This window comes from Rhinichthys klamathensis, unplaced genomic scaffold (assembly GCF_029890125.1).
Source record: "Rhinichthys klamathensis goyatoka isolate OS25496 unplaced genomic scaffold, OSU_Roscu_1.1 h1tg000192l_1, whole genome shotgun sequence".
In the NCBI taxonomy this organism is placed as follows: domain Eukaryota; kingdom Metazoa; phylum Chordata; class Actinopteri; order Cypriniformes; family Leuciscidae; genus Rhinichthys; species Rhinichthys klamathensis.
Genome location: NW_026606718.1, coordinates 2,542,964 through 2,561,967, shown reverse-complemented (window position 1 = coordinate 2,561,967; position 19,004 = coordinate 2,542,964). Strand labels below are relative to the sequence as shown.

Here is a 19,004-nt window from a genome sequence, read left to right as displayed (position 1 = left end):
CTGTAAAGTGTTCCTGTAGGTGTCAGGTGTGATACACACTTTAGATTTGTGATATTTATTCAAATAAACTGTCAAATCATGTGTAAAAATTGTTATTTATTTATTTCACTATACCAAAAGGCTTAAAATTGAAAGCTTAATAGCATTTAAAGAGAATGACTTACAGTCATGATTTGACAGTTTACTTTAATAAATATCAAGAAACTAAAAGGTGTGCATGCAAGTGCATTATAGTTGACACCAGACACCTACATGAACACTTTACAGTTTACATGAGTAATGGGTAAGTCATTCTCCTCAAATGCTATTGTGCTTTAAATTATTTTGTGTTTGAGCCCATTTGATAGTGAAATAAATAGCAATTTTTACACATGATTTGACAACTATTTTATTAAATATCAAAAATCTAAAAGGTGTGCAATGTGCATTATAGCTGACACCTACATGAACACTTTACAGTTGGTTTTGTGACTGTAAGTCATTCTCTTTAAATGCTATTGAAGTTAGAAACGTGTGTACCAATGTCGTATCTAACTTCAGAGACGGTCCCTAAATTTTTGAATGTGGAACGTCCAACATCAAACCAACTTTATGTTAGTGAAATACGAGAGATTTCTGTCCCTCCATTGACAGTCCACGCAACTACCACGTTGACGCTTCAAAAAGTTCATAAAGAGATTGTAAAACTAATCCATATGAATCGAGCGTCCAACGGACTGTGGTAATTAGAAGCTCAAGCATGTTCACTTGACGTGCGAGAACCAATGAGGTTCATTCTCGTGTTACGCAGCACGTTTGAGCTTCCCTAAGAACCAATGAGGTTCATTCTCGTGTTACACAGCACGTTTGAGCTTCCCTAAGAACCAATGAGGTTCATTCTCGTGTTACGCAGCACGTTTGAGCTTCCTCAAGAACCAATGAGGTTCATTCTCGTGTTAAGCAGCACGTTTGAGCTTCCTCAAGAACCAATGAGGTTCATTCTCGTGTTACGCAGCACGTTTGAGCTTCCCTAAGAACCAATGAGGTTCATTCTCGTGTTACGCAGCACGTTTGAGCTTCCCTAAGAACCAATGAGGTTCATTCTCGTGTTACGCAGCACGTTTGAGCTTCCCTAAGAACCAATGAGGTTCATTCTCGTGTTACGCAGCACGTTTGAGCTTCCCTAAGAACCAATGAGGTTCATTCTCGTGTTACGCAGCACGTTTGAGCTTCCCTAAGAACCAATGAGGTTCATTCTCGTGTTACGCAGCACGTTTGAGCTTCCTCAAGAACCAATGAGGTTCATTCTCGTGTTACGCAGCACGTTTGAGCTTCCCTAAGAACCAATGAGGTTCATTCTCGTGTTACGCAGCACGTTTGAGCTTCCTCAAGAACCAATGAGGTTCATTCTCGTGTTACGTGGCACGTTTGAGCTTCCCTAAGAACCAATGAGGTTCATTCTCGTGTTACGCAGCACGTTTGAGCTTCCCTAAGAACCAATGAGGTTCATTCTCGTGTTACGCAGCACGTTTGAGCTTCCCTAAGAACCAATGAGGTTCATTCTCGTGTTACGCAGCACGTTTGAGCTTCCCTAAGAACCAATGAGGTTCATTCTCGTGTTACGCAGCACGTTTGAGCTTCCCTAAGAACCAATGAGGTTCATTCTCGTGTTACGCAGCACGTTTGAGCTTCCTCAAGAACCAATGAGGTTCATTCTCGTGTTACGCAGCACGTTTGAGCTTCCCTAAGAACCAATGAGGTTCATTCTCGTGTTACGCAGCACGTTTGAGCTTCCCTAAGAACCAATGAGGTTCATTCTCGTGTTACGCAGCACGTTTGAGCTTCCCTAAGAACCAATGAGGTTCATTCTCGTGTTACGCAGCACGTTTGAGCTTCCTCAAGAACCAATGAGGTTCATTCTCGTGTTACGCAGCACGTTTGAGCTTCCTCAAGAACCAATGAGGTTCATTCTCGTGTTACGCAGCACGTTTGAGCTTCCCTAAGAACCAATGAGGTTCATTCTCGTGTTAAGCAGCACGTTTGAGCTTCCCTAAGAACCAATGAGGTTCATTCTCGTGTTACGCAGCACGTTTGAGCTTCCCTAAGAACCAATGAGGTTCATTCTCGTGTTAAGCAGCACGTTTGAGCTTCCCTAAGAACCAATGAGGTTCATTCTCGTGTTACGCAGCACGTTTGAGCTTCTGCAAGAACCAATGAGGTTCATTCTCGTGTTACGCAGCACGTTTGAGCTTCCTCAAGAACCAATGAGGTTCATTCTCGTGTTACGCAGCACGTTTGAGCTTCCTCAAGAACCAATGAGGTTCATTCTCGTGTTACGCAGCACGTTTGAGCTTCCCTAAGAACCAATGAGGTTCATTCTCGTGTTACACAGCACGTTTGAGCTTCCCTAAGAACCAATGAGGTTCATTCTCGTGTTACGCAGCACATTTGAGCTTCCTCAAGAACCAATGAGGTTCATTCTCGTGTTAAGCAGCACGTTTGAGCTTCCTCAAGAACCAATGAGGTTCATTCTCGTGTTACGCAGCACGTTTGAGCTTCCCTAAGAACCAATGAGGTTCATTCTCGTGTTACGCAGCACGTTTGAGCTTCCCTAAGAACCAATGAGGTTCATTCTCGTGTTACGCAGCACGTTTGAGCTTCCCTAAGAACCAATGAGGTTCATTCTCGTGTTACGCAGCACGTTTGAGCTTCCCTAAGAACCAATGAGGTTCATTCTCGTGTTACGCAGCACGTTTGAGCTTCCTCAAGAACCAATGAGGTTCATTCTCGTGTTACGCAGCACGTTTGAGCTTCCCTAAGAACCAATGAGGTTCATTCTCGTGTTACGCAGCACGTTTGAGCTTCCTCAAGAACCAATGAGGTTCATTCTCGTGTTACGTGGCACGTTTGAGCTTCCCTAAGAACCAATGAGGTTCATTCTCGTGTTACGCAGCACGTTTGAGCTTCCTCAAGAACCAATGAGGTTCATTCTCGTGTTACGCAGCACGTTTGAGCTTCCCTAAGAACCAATGAGGTTCATTCTCGTGTTACGCAGCACGTTTGAGCTTCCTCAAGAACCAATGAGGTTCATTCTCGTGTTACGTGGCACGTTTGAGCTTCCTCAAGAACCAATGAGGTTCATTCTTGTGTCACGCAGCATGTTTGAGCTTCCTCAAGAACCAATGAGGTTCATTCTCGTGTTACGTGGCACGTTTGAGCTTCCTCAAGAACCAATGAGGTTTGTTCTTACACATCAAGCAAGTAGGCCTACAGCTGAGCTTCTGTTTCACCGATTAATGTTTATTTGTGAAATAAAAGCCTGAATTCGAACTGTTCATCATATACAGCGATCAAGTCCCTTCAGAAAATTTGGACTAATGTCATTTAAAATATCTTCATTTATGTTTCGAAGATGAATGAAAGTCTTATGGGTTTAAACACAATTTTGTATGTATGTATTTATTCTTGTTTTTTGGGGGGTTTTTTCAGCAAAGGTTGTGTGTGTCAGTGTGTTTGGTTTCCCATGACTCAAAAGTCACCCTGTGGGAACAGCACTGGTGTCTGACCTTGATGTAACCCGAGAAAGGCTCTGATTAACAGATGAAATGTGCCCTTACAACCAGTTTGTGCTCACTGTTCACATTATCCGATGCACATCAAAGGTAAATCACGGACAAATACTATTTTTTAATATTGAGCATGTTTATTTCTAACTAAATATATCTAAAGAGATAAGGTAAACAAATGTGCAATGTTATGGAGGGGCTTGAGCTCTAATATCCCCCTGGACTTAAACAAGAAATATGAATAACATTAATGAATGAATTATGAATATATATGAATATATGAATTAAGAAATAAAGGTGGCAGATCATGTTAAACAGTATTATTTTAGTATTATTTGAAGCATGGATTAATATTTTGAATTAACCTTTATTTTAAAAATGTTTTGTTTTCATTTACCTTTTAGTTAAAGTTTTTGTAGTTTAATGTGCTTTTGAGATTTTTTTTATAGGTTTTTTTGTTTGTTTTGGTTACACTTTATTCGGTAACACTTTATTTTACAGTGTCCTTGTTGTTACATGTACTTACCATAGTAATAAAAGTAAATTATGCATAATTACATGCAACTAACCCTCAACCAAATCCTAATCCTACACTAACCCTAAAGTAAGTATATGTAATTGCTTAATATTACTCTTAAATATATAATTACACTGTAACAATGACACCTTTAAAATAAATTGTAACCCTCTATTTTAAAGTATGTGTACAGTGTACTTACCTAAGAAAGTACTGGGTAATATAAGGTAACTACAGGGGTTAAGGTTAGGTTTAGTGTATAGGATCAGGGTTAGTATCTATAGTTTTTGTAATTATTAGTACATAGTATGTACATGCTGAACAGAATTGTAAAATGAAGTGTTACAGTTTTTTATTGCTATTTAGCTTTCAATTATATTTATTTCTGTTTAATTTCAGTTAGTTGCAAAAAAGTAAGTTTAAGTTTTTCAACAAATTTTTATATTTTATTTTATTTCAGCTTTTTTAAATATATACCGAAAATGGTTTTTGGTAGTTTTTGGATAACAATAACAACACTGGTTAAATGACTCAGGATTGAGTCAATATTATAAAAACACAATGACAGTTCTCATAATGTGACCTCTTTTTCTTGGTAAATTTGCTTGCATTCAAGCATTTGTTCAATGTTTACATACTGTAACCTTACTGTAAACAAGACCATCATTAATTTCTGGTTAATGCTAGTTAGTGCTTGTCAGTAATGCTAGTTAGTGCTTGTCACAGTGGTATACATGTTGTACATGTTATGACTAACACTAGATGGCAGACTAGTGACAGATTTCATGCATTAGAACGCAGCAGGACCCTGGCTCTCAGATTCCTTCAGAAAATATAAAAAGCTAGAAAAAAAGAGTTATGTAGAGTTAAAATAAGGCTGTTTAAAGCCTGTATATATACATTAGCATTTCAGCATTCAGTAAAGGCATGCAGAAATGTGTGAGTTATATATAAAGCATATTATTACTATTTAAATAGATTTTTTAAACAGTAAAATCTCAAATATTACTGTCTCATAAGTTGGTTTAAGTTCAACATCCCAAATATCTTTATAAAATAGTTCAATAAGGAATCAGGAACTCTTTGAGAAAATATACCTTCATAAAGCCACATATCTATGATTTTCAGACCCATGTTGAACGGGCCAAATTCAAACATCCTCCATCCACTCTCCTCCTCTGTGTCCTTTAAGTCTATGCATTTCAGATTTATTCATACATTTCCAATATATTTATGCATGAGTTCTCTCCACTCACCCCTCCCTTCCTGCACACCCCATCCCATTACTGTAATCCATCACCCCAGCATCATCCGCCATGCAAGCAGCCCCTGAGTTGCCATGGCAACCACCTCAGGCCCCAGCTCTTTGCAGCCGTACTCTTATTGGAAGGAAGGCTCAGGCAGTCTGAGGATGTCTGGTGGATGTGGTAATTGGCTTGGAGTCTCCGATCACCCCCACTCCCCCCACAAACACACACACACACACACACATGCACACACAAACTCAAACACATATGCACGAATAATGCAGCGGAACGCACAGACATTTTTTTATTTAGAACTGAATGTTATGGCCAGAATTCTGATCTTGGTGCAAACGGGTTTAAATTTTGTGGTTTGGACAGACGTATTAGAATTCAGATTGGGTTAACCAAAGGAAAATGCTTTTTTTGAATGCGAGTGCTAAAGATACAGAGCTTAAACAAATCATTAAAATGGAATAAAAATAGTGTGTCGCAAATAGGCCGTTTACTGGTTAGTTAATTGTGTTTCTCCAAAACAGGCTGGCAGAAGGTGCAAATATCTGTTTTATAATTCACTCTTCCAATTAAAAGCACTGCTTTACAGTAAAGCATGTGTGCTATTGCATGTCATTTCTTAAGATGTAATGTTCTAGCTGTAGGAGAGAGAAAAAAAGGCTTATTTTATCTCACAAACAGCTACAGACAGTCATTTTCCTTGCACCAGAGCAGGAAGCATCTATTGACAAATAGTTAATATTAAAAAAGTGTCATATACACTTTTTCCAGCCGGTCTTCTTTTAATTTTAGTCAAGGTATTTTGCACCAAGACATTCATAATGTAGTTTTTCATGACCATTTTCAGAGTTTCTATGAATTTAAAGTCACCATGAAATCAAAATGGACAATTGCAGTATTTACTGTATTATAAATGTGACTCTGGATCACAAAATGTTTTTGCAGCCTCAGATTCCAGATTTTTAAATAGTTGTATCTCGGCCAAATATTATCCTATCCTAACAACCATATGGGAAGCTTATTCAACTTTCAGATGATGTACACATCTCAAATTTAAAAAAATTACCCTGTGACTGTTATGACTGTTTTGTGGTCCAGGGTCACAAATTATTTTTCCATGTACATTATTTCTCTTCTCTTCTCTTCTCTTCTCTTCTCTTCTCTTCTCTTCTCTTCTCTTCTCTTCTCTTCTCTTCTCTTCTCTTCTCTTCTCTTCTCTTCTCTTCTCTAATGACGTGTTTACTGTCATGAGGGCGGGACAACCTGTCACTCACATGAGATCGACCAATAGCAAACCACAACCATCTTAAACCAAAATCAAGTCCCACCTTACATTTTTTTCTTGTTCAAAAGCCGTTTCACTCATATTTATATCACAATTGGGAAAAAAAGACTATCATAACATCTATTTCATTCCTACTTTAAAGGAATAGTTCACCCAAAAATTTAAATTTTCTCATAATTTACTCACCCTCAACCCATCCTAGGTGTAAATGATTTTAGTTATATTAAATAATATCCTTTAAAGATATTGAATGGAGTCTGAATTTTTGAAGCTCCAAAAAGCACATCAATCCATCATAAAAGTAATCCATATGACTCCAGTGGGTTAATAAAAGCGAAATGATGGGGTTTTGTATGAAAAATATTTATATTTAACGGCCGTATGTGCGTTCACAAGAGAGTTGAGTTCCAGCGGGAGAGTGACCTCTGACCCGACGTTTGACGTAGGCGTAGCGTAAGCTTATGTGAAAATAGACGCCTCTCACGAAAACCATGTTACTCTCTTGTGATCGTGCGTACGGCCATTGCTGGAAGCCAGTGATTATAGTGTATAAAGTTTTAAATATGGATATTTTTCTTACAAAAACCCATCGCTTCGCTTCAGAAGGCATTTATTAACCCACTGAGTCATATGGGTTACTTTTATGATGGATGGATTTTTGGAGCTTCAAAAACTCGGGCACTATTCAATGCCATTATTTCAAAGCTGGGAAAAGCCAGGATATTATTTATTATAACTCTGATTGTGTTTGGTTGAAAGAAGAAACTCATATACACCTATAGGACGGCTTGAAGGTGAGTAAATTATTGGGTGAATTATTCCTTTAAATTCTGTATTTCAGCGCTGCTCCGCTGGAAACAACACAGAAGACAAAATTGGATAATGGTACAATTTTTTTTTATTTCCTGCTTGTCAAAATGGACAGAAATAAAAGAAAGGACATTCTTTAAAGTGGATCACTGAGCAGCAGTCATCGGAGATGCTCAGTTCCATGAGGAGCACCCATTTCAAGTTCAATGAAAACAAATGTACAACTCAGTCCTGAGTCAGAACACGCTTCTTTTCTCCATACGTCTGTTTTATTTTTCTATGGACAGTTACAAGAAATTAAAACACTCACGCATCCTCTCGCACAAGAGTATTTGTGTGTGGGTGTTTGTGGGGGAATAAAAAAAAACTGCAAGCGAAGATCACAGCACAACAATATACAGGTAGAGAAGACCCTGTGAAATCAGCGAGACAGATTAAAGACAAATAGAGCACAGATCTCAACCCAAGCAGGACAAAGGACACAGTGGTCCGCGTTGAAATGTAGCTGCTCACCATTTTAACAATCTGGTTAAGCCTTTTGTGTACCCCTTAACCATCCTCCCACATAATGCCACTCATACTCTCACATTACTAAGAATACAATCACATCATTATGACTCCGCCCCTCGTCAATAAAGGCCTGTGAACTAACAAAATATTTTCATACAAACCAATCACGGCCCCTCTTTCAAACTGGGGGACATGAAAACAGCTTGACAACAGTTGTAGTTCTAGAAAATACTACAGAACGTGAAGGTTAGTTTCTAACCAAAAATCTCACCAAGGCAGACAAAATCAGAATATACTTCCCCCTCTTAATACTGTTAAAAGTGATTTGTGTCATTTCACTACTGAAAACATTATAAAAAGGTTTTCAAAACACTCCTACCAGCCCTTCCATCTGCTATTGGTCACACAGACAGATAACTCCACCTCCAAACGCTTGCTATTGGTTGAGCCAGTGTTGCTATGCCAGGCCGCTCAAACAAACAATGTTTTGAAAACACCACAAAGCCACAGTGTTTTGGCTTCAGGAACTGAGAGGGAAAGAATCAACACATTCCATGTGTAATTTTTGTCTGTTATCAATGTCAGAACATGCAAAATGCGTCTTTAATTTTGTCTCTGGTGTAATTGCTTTAATTAAAATGCTCTTACAGCGCCCTCGTCCAAAAAAAAAAAAAAAATCACACAGACTGTGCAAAATAGTCATAAGTAAAAAAAGAACAACAAGGGGTTGGCTGAACAAAGAGGTTGATATATCAAAATGTGAAATCAAGACTATTTCTACTGAAGACTACACATTTCTACAACTCTTTTAAAAAGAATTGAAAAGATTTACATATATGGAGTCAGAGTTACCAGTGGTGTAGTGCTCATTAAAACCATAAATTGGAAAATTATACAAAAATAGAAATAACCCAATAACATGGATTAATATTTCACTGACAGCGTAAAAAAGGCTGTTTTCACATTTCGATGAATTACAGCACATAAGACATTTTCACTTGAGTCTATAACATGGACTGATTCTGGAAAGACAGAGCACTTATCTATTTACAGCAAACGTCTCGCAACTTAAAGCTCAAGGACTCGGTGTGGAGAAAATGGCAGGCAGTCTTTTCAGTTAGGCCACGGATAAGAGGGGACTTTGGGTTTAAAACAGTCACCTCAGCACAATCGCACACACGCACACATGCTGCCGTCCCCATAACACTCCTCTGGATTTAGCTTGACATTTTTTCTTCTTTTAAGCAGGCTGCAGTAGCAAGTCTCAGAACACAAAGCAGACTTACAGATAGTAAAGAGCTCATTCTACAAAAGAGGCGCACAATTTTTCTTGTCACAAAAAGGAAAAATGCCCCTCCAAAGAGACTGGGGGGATGGAAAGGAGTCTCCAAAGCTGGTCTTCAGTTTGTCCAGGAAATCAAAATGGAGAGTTTGCAGTGGCACCTGAAAACGTCAGAATTTCACAAACCCCTCCCCACCCACTGTAGTCTCCGCCCATTTCCGCGTTCTGTCGTTTACAGTTTCGAAGTTCCACGAGAGTTTTAAAAGCGCACATACATACCGACGCAACTTCCCCAGAGAGGGTCACAAACACAAAAACATTATTGCAGAATAAGTGTGCTTTCTTCGATTTTTTGTCCTTAAATTATTTAAAAAACGATACTATTACAACATGCAAGCAAGTCATCATAAAAAAGACAACAATCAACCGTTTAACGCCCTGTTTTTAAAACAAGGACAGATGTTCCTCGATAAATATACACTCTTATAAACGTACCCTGGCTGAGAGGGAATTTTATGTTGGCTTGTTGAGAATAGGAAGAGGAGGTGGGGATCATGTTGGAAGTACGGAATTAATCAGCTGATTTTTGAAATCTACTTTTCTTTCTTTTCTTTTTTCAGACAGAGCAAGTTTGACTCTGGTTGAAAGACATGCACCTCGGACTTTCTTAATAAAGGGATCTTTCTATGCATGAAAACTGTTTGCAGCATTACGACTTCCCTTGGCCAAAAGACTTGATATTCCAGAATTTTCCAGATTCAATACAAGTTCAGCAGCATTTGTGGTATAATGTTGATTGCCACAAAAAAAAAAAAAAAAAAAAAATTCTACTTGTCCCCTTTCAAAAAAAAAAGAGAAAAAAAGAAAAGAAATAATTGCGGTAACGGCGAAGCACTTAGAATGGAAGTGAATGGGGCCAATTTTAGAGGATTTAAAAGCAGAAATTTATGATTTTATAAAAGCACTTACATTAACTTTCTGTAGACACTTGTGTTGTTCATAATATATTTTTTATGGTTGTTTTATTGTTTTTTTGCTTAACATTGTCATGGCAACAAAGTTACTAAATTGGACAACTTTACACAGAAAAGGTCAGCAAGTGTCTTTTTTTCACACTAAAATCATGTTAACACTCATATTTTTTTTGCATCTTGTAGTTATACATTTGAAATAATGAGTAATTTAGTGTTTACGTGTTGGCCCCATTCATTTCCACTGTAAGTGTGAGGAATAGATTTTTCAATCCCGCTCCTGCAAAAAAAAAATGTTTGTCCTGCTCACACAGGCAACTTTCACGTTTTGTCCCGCACCCATCGCAAAAGCCTGCAGGAGGAGGTCTAGACAGATTTGTCAGTCTCAGTCCAGTGTCATAGGCATTTTTTTTTTCCAATTCCCACCAATTCTCTGCTTCAGATCTCAGGTGCCAGACTCAAGTTGCATGTTGGCATTTGTCGCAGCAGGCAAAAGGAATTTGCTCTACGCTGTTTCATTTGTTCATTGTCGCATACAATCGAAAAATATATGAGAATATCCAACTCTGCATCTATAAATTGTTGATGTTTTTTTTGTGCAATAGACAAATAAAACAAATAACATTCTGTAACTTAAAAACATAAAATTAATTTGAGTAACTATCACTTTTAAGTCTCTTTGCGTTAGGTCCCGTGGATCCCGCAATTGACTACTTCTCTGTAACCCTTAAAAAAAAAAAAATTAAGTATGTTTTGTGGTTATCAACTTTATTCTACAAGTGCTTGTATTGAACCCGCAATATTCCTTTTAACACAGACTATGTTCATGATATATCACCTTTTTTTGTAATGTGTTGCAAGAACCAAAAGTTGTATCCTCAAGGGATATTAATTATTGAAGAATTCATTCATCTCTACAACAGAAGTCTAATTACAGCTAGAATAAGGCCAAATTTAATGACTAAACATGATCTCATTATGTGCTGGTGTCTGCTCCTGAAGAATATACCGCAAAAAAAAAAAAAAAAAAAAAAAATCAATGGCACGTTGATACCATCTCTCACCAGAGCTAAACAAACCAAAAGCTGCGGTGAGATCAAGTGGCACTCGTCCCATCTGCAGTTGGTGCGTCATCTAATGATGTCACAGAGACTCCTCCCACTGACATGCCCTACCTCAGATTCGTGCAAAATGTCTCCTCAGCGACAAACCGTTTGGCACTACTTGTCTAGCCACCATAAGATGGAGTCAGACAAGAAGAAGACCTCTCTGATCATTGAAGGAAAGAACTCTTTGGAGGGACTGACGAGGAAAGGTCTGCTTGAGTCCCAATTGACATACAAAAATGTTAGTCGCACCCTACGTTTTCCTTGCTGTCACCATACAGGCAATGGGCAGATGAAAGTTGTTCTCTTCTAGTGGATGTTTGGGGAGTCTCTTTGGATCTGTGATGATGGGATAGAGTAGGATGAGACTGCTAGGGTGAAGTAGGGCACGGAGATTAGGTTAGTGTGATGTAGGCGGACGCTTTTTCCTTTAGCTGGCGCAGACACAGATGGCAACTCCAGCTCCCTGCAAAGGAAGAGACACAAATGTTGTTTTAAATTGAAGCGTGCAATATTTGGCCAAAGTTAGACATGGCACTTTTAAGTAGCGGTTCTTGTACACTGCAAAAATTTATTGTTTATCAGTATTTATTCATCTTTTTTTTTTCAGAGAGTATATCGTCACTGTCAGACAGAAACCTTGCATCTCCATATTTCATTATTTGAATTTTTGTTGTTGTTGCATAAATCATTACCATTGGTCACCCTTTACGCATGTCTGTGGGTTTTGCAAATATTGGATCATTGGATCCTCAAACTGTCGATAAAGCCTCATAACTACACACCGCCTCTATCGTGAATGAAGTGCCAATGAGAGTTTGGACTGTCTCTGCTTGTTTGCAATGCAGCGGAGAAGATAGTCTAGCATTTGTTCTCAAGCTAATACTGTCTTAAATAGCTTGTGCGACTGCGAAGTACTTGATCTTTAAAAACATGAGATTTTGGCCAAATGACAGAAGAAATTGAGCGCTCACACAGCAGTTAACTTTATAACTGGTAAATTGATGAAAATGTAATGTGCTGCACTTTGTCCACTAATGGTGGACAAAACACATACATGTCCACAATTCTCAAACAATCGCTGGTCAAAAACCTTGTAACTCCATTTGCCCTTGATTTTGGTCAAATGTTAATAATATAATGACACAAGGGTCTGACCATACATAAAGCCACAATATCAACTTTGGCAACACAGTGTTTAACTATTTAAAAAGCAGTGTTTTTTCCATTTCCTGAAAAGTAGCGTTTGTGGAAAATACGAGGTTTCCACCCAACAAACTTGTGTAACAAAATGTGCAAGAGTAAAGTGCTTAAAACTAGAAAAAAAACAATCTGACCAAAAATATATACTAAATATTAATATTTGGCAAAAGTTTGAAATAGCACTTTTAAGTAGCAGTTTTTCATTAGCAAGTTAAATTAAATTATTTATTATTAATTAAAATAAAAATACTTATATTAAATGCTATATTTGTGTATGCTTTGTAATATATACTTTAATATATATCTTATAAATTAAATATACTTATATATTTATAAAATAAATAAAAAATATTATCTCATGCAATAATAATTTTGCTTCTGAAGTAAAAGTCTCTTGCTTTAAAGATGTTTAGATTTTTATTGAACGATAATACAAAAATACTGATTAAGAATAAGATTTTTTTTTTTTTTTTGCAGTGCACTTAAAACACCTAAATGTAAAACACATAGCACATACCCTCCGGAGGCTCCGACATAGGGGGGCTTAGACAATACATATGATACCCTCTGTCACAATCATCACAGAATAAAAGCTGATCCTGTAAAAATAATGCAAGTTGATCCTTGTATGCACATGTCCCCAAACACTAGCACTGGGGGCTTGGATTAAACAGTTCTCAAACACAACAAAGATTGCACTGGAAAAGAAAGTTACTTCGTTCAGTTGACTTACATCGTTCTCTGATGTCCCACACAGGCTGCATGATTTGCACTCGATGCACTGCCAGCGGTAGGTCCTCACCGCCGCCGTCATGTTGACGGTGAACTGCAGGCACGACGGATGACCTGCAACAACCCAATAGAAGGTAATATGTTAAGAAATTAATAAATCCCCATTTCCGAGCTGAGCTTACATGGGTTAGGTCGCACCTGATCGGCCGCAGTCCGCACAGGAAATTAGATCTTCAGGACAGCCTGTTTTCTTGGAGCCTCCTAAACAGAAGTCACAGTAGCCATTTGGGATGACAGAACCATCAGCTGCTTTTTTGGCTGCAAAGAGAAGAGAAAAGTGCAAAAAATTTAACGAAACTAAAGAAATTAAGAAATACGTTATTATTAATTAATGCATTAGGTATTTTGGACTAACAATGAATTTTGTTTGGCATGGAAATGGATATGACAGTGTTGATATGTTTGGTCTCAGAGGAATAGATCTGGTATGCTGCTGCTGTTGGTTATTGCTGCTGCAGAGCAAGTACGAGACTTGCTACTGCCAATATACACACGACACACTGTTGTGAGCAAGACATGCTGCTGTACTATAGCATACATGAATTACCCGTATCAGATCTATACAGGTGGAGCTGGGGAAGGTGGAGGGTTTCTGAAAGCGTGCTGCAAACTGCTACGCAGACACTGACCAAGTATGTAAAAGTTGAGCAGCAAGCTCATTGGCTGCTGATACAGCAGGAACCAATCAGATGTGCATTCTATAGAGAATGATGTGATTGCAAGCAGATTGAGTTAATGACCTATTAGTCTGGTGCAATATCTAGAGTTTCATGACAGAACTTTGTATTGGAGAATGCATACATTAACATCAACCTACACTACCAGTCAAACATTTGGGATCAGTAAGATTTTTAAAAAATCTAAATGAATACTTTTATTCAGAAAACATTTGTTAAATTGATCAAGAGTGACTGTAAGACAAAAAGACAAAAGACAAAAAAAATGCTGTTCTTTTTAACTTTGTATTATCAAAGATTTCTGAAAGAATTTATCATAGTTTCCACAAAATATTAAGCAGCACAACTGTTTCTTGAGCAGCGAATCGTCATATTTGAATGATTTCTGAAGGATCATATGACACTGAAGCCTGGAGTAATGATGTCATCACAGGAATAAATTACTTTTTAAAATATATTCAGATATATTCAGATGGAAAACAGTACATTTTTATTTGAGAATATTACTGTTTTAATGTATTTCAAATAAACACAGCCTTGGTGAGCAGAAGAGACTTCCTTCAAAACCATTAAAAAAAACATTATTTTTTAAAGTTTTTTTTTTAACTTTACACAATTATTTTAAACAATTATTTTAAACGTTTGCTGTTAGTAGGTTAATAAATACTGTAAAATATTGTTATTGTTCATTGTTAGGACGAATTGAACATTATTGTAAAGTGTTACAAGAAAGAAAAAATGCCAAAATGTTTTTGAAGAAAAATCAAGTTGGATGTAGGATGTTAAGATGTTGTGGATGGTCGCTATGCAGTTCATTGTTACATGGTTGCTAGGGTGTTCTTTGTGGTTTCTAAAGAGCCTTTTAAAGTATACTCCTTGGCAGTGGGTGTGCAGAGATGTGTTTGGTGCATGCGCACTAACTAGTGGACTCTGAGTGCTCAAATCACTCGCATATGTGGCGTAAGCGTGGACACAAAAATCGGGCAGCACGCGGACGGTGTGCGTACATGTCCGCGGACCCTTCTGATGTCGAAAATTACCTCGCGCGGACAGTGCGTGGACGGCCAAAGTATACTTTGGGCTTAGGCTGCTGCCACCCCAAGTCACTATGATATTCTGTTTCTGTCTCTAGTGTGTTTTCTGTCCATATGTTTCCTTTCACAGTGGTATACGGGCCTGCTGAAGCCTGCAGTCTGAGCGGAGGGAGGGGGACACGCTCTCCGCTGGGAGAACTGGAGGTCTGTTAAATATTGTCACAGGAAGAGTGGAAACTGCTGCAGAGAGAAACAAATACACAGCAGGAGACTGGTGTATATAATTAACAAGGAAGACAAGGATGTCTCTGTGTAGATCAGTTTGAATTCATGGCTGAACAGGTCTGTCTTTCAGTGGGTTGAATTAAATGCAACACAGTGCGACTAGTGATGGGTTGAGCACATATACAGTGGAAATGAGCATATGTGCTACTGTAAATCGCACACACACACACACACACACACACACACACACACACACACACACACACACACACACACACACACACACACACACACACACACACACACACACACACACACACTGATGATGAGGGGTGTGTGCAGCTCTGTGGGGTGATTTGGAGAGATCTGGCCCTCTCCAGCGAGGTCATTAATCCACTCCATCCTCCAGAGATCCTATCAGTGGGGGAGGGAGCATGAGTGAGCAGGGGGAATATGTGCTGTTTTATTCCCTAATCTCCAGAGAGAGAGAGAGAGAGAGAGAGAGAGAGAGAGAGAGAGAGAGAGAGAGAGAGAGAGAGAGAGAGAGAGAGAGAGAGAGAGAGAGAGAGAGAGAGAGAGAGAGAGAGAGAGAGAGAGAGAGAGAGAGAGAGAGAGAGAGAGAGAGAGAGAGAGAGAGAGAGAGAGAATGGACCAGGATAAGATAAGAGACAGAGGACTATTAAAAAAAAACATTGCAGATGAAAGTCGCAACAAACTCCAGAGAGCACACATTACACATGCAAAGTTGAGCGGGGAAGCAAAAACAACCCGGCAGGAACTGCACTGAAGCGGTTTGTAAATGAAGATTTAGGCACACACTAGAGCATGTAGTCTGTGAGAGGCTGCATTGTGTTGTGTGCAGCTGCAGCAGTGGATACCAGTAGCATTAGAGGCAGGACTGAACTTTCACACAGTGTGCTCTGGAGCTGTCCGTGGTGCTTACAGGGAAACTCAGTTTAGTGCAGGTCGGTCCACGGCACAGTGTGAAAATCAAATCTGGAGGTACTGAGACCATCCGCAGGCCTCTATTTCACTATTATGAAGTTAAGATAGTATCAAAACATCTCACTAATGGACAGGGCAATGCACGGTTATACAAACAAATACATACAATAAAAAAATATATATATATCTGTATTTTCAAATTTTACAAATAAATCTTGTACTCTGCATGTACAAAATACATGTGAATGCAAATAAAAGTAATTTTTTTAGAGACATCCACAAAAAATGGCAAAATCTTGCTTCAAATGTACTTTTAAGCTTTAGAATCTTGGAAGCATTCCACTTAAATATTAAATTAAATTAATTTGTCCAAATAATAATAATAATTATTATTATTATAGTTATAATTATTATTTCTAAAATATATGGACAAGTGTTTTTTAAAATAGTTTATTTATGACCAATATAATAATAATAATAATAATAACAATTATATTGTTATATCTCAATAAACAAATTATTTAATAAAATATATCCTAAATAATACATATCCCATTAAAAATACAAAATAAATAAATTATAATAATAATCCATTCATACATTCTCCAAACCATTTTTCGTCTTTAAACTCCCAGTAATAATAATAATAATTATTATTATTATTATTATTATTTCTAAAACATATGGATAAGTGATACTCTTTATTTTAATTGTTTATTTATGACAAATATAATAATAATACTTATTATTATTATTATTATTTCTAAAACATATGGACAAATGGAGACTGTTTATTTTAATTGTTTATTTATGGCCAATAATAATAATAACAAAAATAATTACTATTATTATCATTATTATTATTATTTCTAAAACATATGAACAGGTGGATACTGTTTATTTTAATTGTTTATTTATAATATTACTAATAATATTACTAATTTGTTATATCTCTATAAACTAATTGTTCAATGGAAATATATCATAAATTAATAATACACATTCAATTAAAAACATATCCTGGGAACATTCCTTGTACTTTTGGATCATGCAAATTTGTATTTGCAACCAATTCTTCTAAATAGCTGTAAAAGCACCTGACTCATGAATGATATTATGCTGCTAATATACATGTGTTCAAATTTTAATTCTAACACATATGACACATGAACATACCGTTGCATGATCCTTTAAACAAAATACAGTATATTTTTCAACAGCTGCTGTTTCTGTGAACTGATCTGATATCTGTGTACCTAGACTCCCAGAAATTGAGTCTATACAGCCAATCAGATTGAAGCATTGTGTTTTTGTATGCGACCAGATGGTCAGTCAATGGTTCATTGGCCTGAAGCTGAGACTAGCATACAACAAGCAACCAGTTCACACTTGCATGCAACTCAGTTAAATAATCAGTGTGTAAAAATAGTAAAGGCTAGTTAAATAGAGAACAAAAGGGTCGGAATGTAAGTTATAAGGATAATTATACAGACAGCTGGACAGTTCACCGAAAATAAGTAGTGTACTCAAAGCTTCTCATTCACACTGCATAATTAGAGCATGTCAACTGGTGAAGGAGTGAACTGCACTCCAGAAAGCAGCGCTACAATCTGCCTTACACAAATATTGGCTGTAGGATATGACATGAGGGTGAATAATAGATGACTGCATTTTCATTTTTTGGGTTTAAGAATGCAGAATGCAGTTACTCATTTTACAAAATGTAATATTGATAAATAAGAAGGATGAACTTGACAGTACAGCATCAGAGATTCTTTTATCAAAAGTTTCTATCAAAAGAAAACATGCAAGTATACAGACCTGTTTTCATTCTGTTTTCCAACAGTTCTTATATAGAAATAGAAATGTAAGGTTTTGAAAGAAATCAATTCTTTTGTCCGTCTGTCTTTTATGATTCTCTCATAGATGCGATGTGCTCACAAGTCCCCGTGGAGTGCATGCATATGTACGTGCAGAAGCACTAACATTCTCCATCTCAACACACTTTCCTGTGGTCTCACATCATGTACAAAACACACACATACTGCATATATGTATAAAATAAAGGCTTAAATACAAGGTTTGAAATAGCATAGTGTGAATCAGCAGTTTCTATTATGGCTGTATGTGAGAGCGGGTCTGCCCTGTAGTCTGCCTGACTCAAGCAAAAGCCTATCAATGATTAAAAGCCTGCAGTCGCGTTTAAGGTGTAGTGTTCGGATGTCAGCCACAGGCAATCAATCCTGCTTTCTCGTACATGTGCGCGCACACACACATATTTACACACACACACACACGCACACATATGTGAGGAGAGAGAGAGAGAGAGAGAGAGAGAGAGAGAGAGAGAGAGAGAGAGAGAGAGAGAGAGAGAGAGAGAGAGAGAGAGAGAGAGAGAGAGAGAGAGAGAGAGAGAGAGAGAGAGAGAGAGGCAGAAAGATGCTCTATTTCAAAATCTAGTGAGCTGCCTCCATAGGCAGCATGTTAAGGCATCATAAGGCGCCCCCCCACGCAAAGGCTGTTCCGAAAGGTACAAGGCAACTTAATTATGATGCCTTCTAAGATAGGCCTACTTCATTTCACATGTATCCATTGTGGAAAAGGAAATCACAGAATGAGAGAAGGGGATATTTGTAGTTCACTTCACTAGACAAAATTCATTCATTTGTAATGACAAACACAAAGAATAATTGAGTTATTTTAATATAATATACTATTATATTACTATATAATTACCCAATTTAAATCAATGTAAAAATATTTCATACTTAAAACCTCTACATTTAGATTTTTAGTATTTAAAATGTCATGTAGAGGTAGGCTAATTTATTTAAGTGATAAAA

General features: G+C 37.5%; 1 protein-coding gene across 2 annotated transcripts in view; it reads right to left on the bottom strand.

Moving 5' to 3' along the window:
• Window positions 1–10,921: 10,921 nt before the first annotated feature.
• dpf1 (double PHD fingers 1) overlaps window positions 10,922–19,004 on the bottom strand; it is a 47,981-nt gene continuing 39,898 nt past the window's right edge. Inside the window, exons 9-12 of one of the 2 annotated variants that reach the window (XM_056262452.1) lie at window positions 13,419–13,538; window positions 13,222–13,334; window positions 13,006–13,087; window positions 10,922–11,751 (exon numbers count right to left, since the gene is read on the bottom strand). In XM_056262452.1, the coding sequence (XP_056118427.1) occupies window positions 11,681–11,751; window positions 13,006–13,087; window positions 13,222–13,334; window positions 13,419–13,538 (386 nt within the window). In that variant the 3' untranslated portion in view covers window positions 10,922–11,680. The remainder of the gene's footprint in view (window positions 11,752–13,005; window positions 13,088–13,221; window positions 13,335–13,418; window positions 13,539–19,004) is intronic. The other variant, XM_056262453.1, reaches the window with a different exon arrangement.